Raw genomic sequence first — 5,000 nt, 5'->3', positions numbered from 1 at the left:
AAAATGCTAAATAAGTGACCGAGTTCCTGGAGAGGGTACTGGAAACTATAGATTTCAAAGGCCCTTTTTTCAGACCGGGATTGAAATTTTAAGAATTAGTAAACAATATGAGGACGAAGCCGAGAACATTTTTTGAAAAAGATCTATCAGACAGTTTTTCAGTTATTATCAAAGTAGACAAAAATCGACGTTTTTGCCATTTGTGAAAAACCCGTCTGACATATTTTCTTGCTAAGGAAATCCTGAAATTTTAAGGTGAGGTCGTACGGCTAGTTTTCGAAACCTCTAGGTCCATGTTTTGTATACGTCCATAAATACTGACTCCTTCACCTGATTTAGATATCCGATGGTTTGAAATAACATTGTACCCAATAATATTTACTAACTCTGAAGTGGCATCATTTAGCCAAGTTTCCGTGACACCCATAACGGAATGTGGTGTTTGCATTTTCATCATAATCAATTTAAGTTAATCGAGATTTTTAAGCAAACTACGAACATTAATGTGCATAATGGAGAATACATCCGCGTTATTTGCAATACTACCTTGATTATTAAGTTCTCCTTCAACGACATAATTACTAAAAGGAAGACGAGATTCAAGATTTGAGTCGGGATCGAGATAACTGGAAAGCACATTGCCAAGCTCAGGCCGGTCAATAGGATTAAATAATAATGATTCGAGACGATATCCGTCATAACGTACAGGACCATGAGACATTTCGTAAAGTACTAAATTAAACAAGCCATCAGCTAAGCGGAATAACGGGAAGGACAGATAATAAATTCGAGTTACTAGACTTGATAGAAACAAGAAAACATGTACGCTAAACACGATAATAGAGGTTACTGAGCTCAAAGGAAGGCCTTGCCGTTCCGCAAAGTTCTCTAAATCGGCAAGAGACTTAACAAAATTGGACAAGAATGTTCGCTTTGACGCAGATAAACAACCCAATTCTTTGCCCAGCAAAATTTGTAGCCATTCCGATTTTGAAATCTCTTGGCATCTACAGGAAGTTGTGGGATTTGAGGAGTGAGATGGTCGAATAACCTCACGTTTTCAAAAGAGCAGTTGGCTGGAATACCAACAGAAGTTGCTGTGACTTTGCAAGCATCATTCTGTTTGTTCATGACTTGTTTTCTGATAATCCTTCTTTTAAATTTGAAAACTATTGGTCTTGGACCAGGAATTGCATCTCGTTAGGGAACTCGTTGGGCAATGTCAATTTTCTACTCCTCCTGCTTTAAAACTTTAGGCTTAAAGCAGTGGAGAGAGAGAATTTTATCAGAAAAATTGAAAATTCAGTCCTACAAGTTGATGATATCCCACAGTGGTTGATTGGAATTCGTTTTAGAACACTCTTTTTCAAGCTAAACAGTTTTACATATAATGACCTGGGTCCATTAATTTTTTGTCGTAGTCTTAAGGTGGTTTCAACACTTTTAAGAGACCTTGTACAACACCTTATCACGTAACAACAATGTTATGGTACCATATCAAACACCAATTATTGATGAAAAAGAATTCGGTCATTTTTGTGACGTAAAAAGTATCATGGTAACAGGAAAGCCTTGCAAAAACACCTTATATTTCGGCTTTAATTAGTTGCTCATATATGGAAAATGAACTTGGGGACCCCATAGTTAATCGAGGGACTGGTTATGAAACCTCAAAACCTTCAAAAGCAAGAACAATGTTGTCGCCAAAAATAATAAAGATATGTTAAAAATTAAAAAAGAACAATGTTGTCTCAATCGATGTTGAACTGACAGTGACCCTGCACATTTTTTTTGTTTTTGCTTCGCATGGGTTTGCAAATTAGTTGCGTATAATTTAATCGAAGGTTTTGATTAGTTATCTCGAAAAAAAGGTGCGTTTTGTGCAAGGTCAAGGCTAAAAATACGGACAAAAACATGAAACAAAGGAACTTCATAACCACCTCCACGCATTAAATACGGTGACCCCAATTTTTTATTGCGCAAAAGTGATCAGTAGGCCAAGATGAAACTCTCTGCAAAGTTGAAAAAAGTTCTATGGAGCGGATTCATACCTACCTTAATTTTTCAATAACTTAAGGTGGCTCTAGTCCGCTTCATAGAATTTTTTTTAAACTTTGCAGAGAGTTTCATTCAGGCATGCTGATTACATTTCAGAAATAAAAAATGGGGATCACCAAGTTCGTTTTTGAGATATGAGTAGCTGTTGCCACGGTAACTTGTTACGTCAAAAAAATGACCGAATCTTTTTCAGCAATAATTGGTGTTTGATATGGTAGCATAATATTGCTGTTAAGTGATAAAGTGTTGTAGTGTGAATCCTTCTAATAAGAACTTTTCTTGTAAGAGTTGAAACAGTTACTGGTTTGAGCCACCTTAAGTGTAAATTTTGCCAATGAATAGCAAAGAAGGAATACCAGTTATCACTTGCTTGTGATATGAGAGCAACAGGTCAAATATTTTTTTCTTTTTCTTACCACTTATGCGTCATAAAAAAAATTGCATTGTGTTATTGTATAATTGAGACCTATAGCAAACATACATTTCAGCTTCACTACGCAACAGGCACGAGAGAAATATACCATTAGGTTTACTTTGGATGTTTAGGCCGCACACCGTCGTAACATTACAAATATGAATATTGGAAAAAGCCACATCTATTGGGCGGACATAAATTGACTAAACACATTTCAATCACAATACAGCAAGGAAAGGATATCCAATACACAAAGTAGCGGCATTGCCGGATACGAAAACCAAAAACCCTGTGGGAAAAAAATGGAAATGTATCCTCCCCGAACCAACTTCAGTGCCGCAAATACTTCGCACGTCATGGCGGCCATGTTGATGTATTGAACAATAGCAAAAACGTCTCTTGGGAATTTGTCTCTATTATTATACAAAACGCGAGCGGCATTTTGCTTCTGTTTTGTACACCAACATGGCCGTCTAATCACGTGAGTGCAAACTAAGAATTGCGTAACAGATAAATGATGACACTTAACTATACGTCCAAAATCTCGAAAATAGTGGGTAATAGGTGTCGGCCTCGACTGACTAATCACGTACTATATTTAGCTTAGATACACCTAAGTGACTACCTATAATCCCTCACTTCACCTTCTGCAACCCAGGCCCTCTCGCTCTTGTGAAGCAGAAATATTCAATTTCAGGCTTATTCGTTACCACTCAATTGCTAGAAATTCCGGCATTAAACACATCCGTAAAAAAGACTCTACTGAAGACTATCAGGTTGTTGTTTGTTATCCATTGAGTGCAATTACAACAAGACAAATCGAGGCAGTGAATTGTCTTTCACTGCTGGTTAAATGTATTTTCGCTGAAGCCTTCTTTGGAGGAAAACGTTGAACAAAGTTCACTTTATCCAGCATGAACACAATGTTGGTTTTGGCCTGCGCCGATCCCATTAACTTTGTCTTCAATATAATTATTTTTTGTGGAGAAAAAAACTTTTAACTGTGTTCTACCTCAAAACCAATTACGCTGAAGAACAACAAAAGAAAAAAAGTAATCGCACTTTCGTTATCATCTGCATGACGCTATTCAGTGCAAGAAGTACTTTTCATTTAATATTCCATATTGTACTGACATGATGTAATCATTGATTATAAACTAAATGTCCACCGGCTCAAATTTTTATGCCTTGGTATATCAACAACTTTGTAACTCACCTTAACAAGTCCATTTTCTTTGTAATCTGTCCATCTTTTATTGTCTGTAGATGACTGCAAGGTGTACTTCTTTACCCAGTCAAGATAAATTCCATTCCCTTGAGTGGACACAGCACAGATTACATGAAGCGACTGTAGGTCAATTTGTAGATACTGATTATCCCCAGGAGCACACCATGATCCTCTTACGTCATTCAATCTACCAGAACTGGCTGGATCATGGGAGAAGGCTCCGGAGGCTGTTATCCTTTCATTTGGGATTAAACCGTTTTCCATTCCAAGATCCCAATCAATACAGTCTCCTACGTTTAAATAAACAACTGCAGTTTAGGTTACAGTTGAAAAGTCCCTGACGGAAAACAAAACTCGTTTTATCTTTGTTCTTTTCCCAAATAAACTAACATTTGGATCCTTTTTTTTTTTTACTAATGCAGTAGATGAAGGGTAACAAACACTTGATGAGCTAAACCGATTATTATTATTATTATTATTATTATTATTATTATTATTATTTTTAGTCTGGAATACCATGCAATACCAGTAAGAAATATTCGGCAGTCCACTCTTCCTTTTGCCGATGTTTTTGCCTGACTTAAATCTTAAATGACAGGTAACGTGACGAAATAAATCCATACTTTCTTCCTGTACACGAAGTGTTATTTTACACAATCCTTCATTTTAAAAAAAATTCTTGACCCTGAATGCATTCTTTCAATTTTTTTTCTTATACTTATTGTAAGAAGAACTGTTTCAATCAATATTATTTAACTAAACAATTATTTGATTGGCATAATTCTAAAGCATTTTGAATTGTTCACTGGATTTTATCCCGTCTCGCGCACCGAAACTTGTTTCTTGCTTTCCCAAGACCTCACCAGAAGAAAAATGTTCCATATAGCTTCCTCTTTTGGTCTTTTGCCTAAGGAGTGTTCTTCAGACAGAGGTGCAACCATATGAATCTTCCAACACATTGCACCAAAAATACAATTGAAAATAAGCACGTGGTAAAAAGACTACATGATGCCCGATTCGAATGCACAATACCAACACGTGACACAGTCCTTAATACCTATCTACTATTGCTATAAGTAGATACTGCGAATCGTGAACTGGCCAACGTTCTGAACTGGTTAAATGCTAACAAGTAATATGACTTTTAAGTGAGCTTTAATTGGTCGATTATCTTGTAAGCACTGCTAACCTTGAATTACTTTAGCTGTTTTTGGTTTTGCCTATTCCTAACTAATTTGTAACTTGTATAATGTTTGTATGTTGTCATCCGGATAGTACCAATAAATAGGATCTGAATTA

General features: G+C 36.3%; 1 protein-coding gene across 3 annotated transcripts in view; it reads right to left on the bottom strand.

Annotated features, from left to right (window-relative positions):
* LOC138024926 (uncharacterized) overlaps positions 1-5,000 on the bottom strand; it is a 67,814-nt gene that overhangs the window by 50,071 nt on the left and 12,743 nt on the right. For all 3 annotated transcript variants that reach the window (XM_068872127.1, XM_068872126.1, XM_068872128.1), the window contains exon 2: positions 3,690-3,991. In XM_068872127.1, coding sequence (XP_068728228.1) covers positions 3,690-3,991 — 302 coding nt within the window. The remainder of the gene's footprint in view (positions 1-3,689; positions 3,992-5,000) is intronic.

Source organism: Montipora capricornis, chromosome 11 (assembly GCF_036669925.1).
Source record: "Montipora capricornis isolate CH-2021 chromosome 11, ASM3666992v2, whole genome shotgun sequence".
NCBI lineage: Eukaryota > Metazoa > Cnidaria > Anthozoa > Scleractinia > Acroporidae > Montipora > Montipora capricornis.
This window is presented reverse-complemented; position numbering and strand designations above follow the sequence as displayed.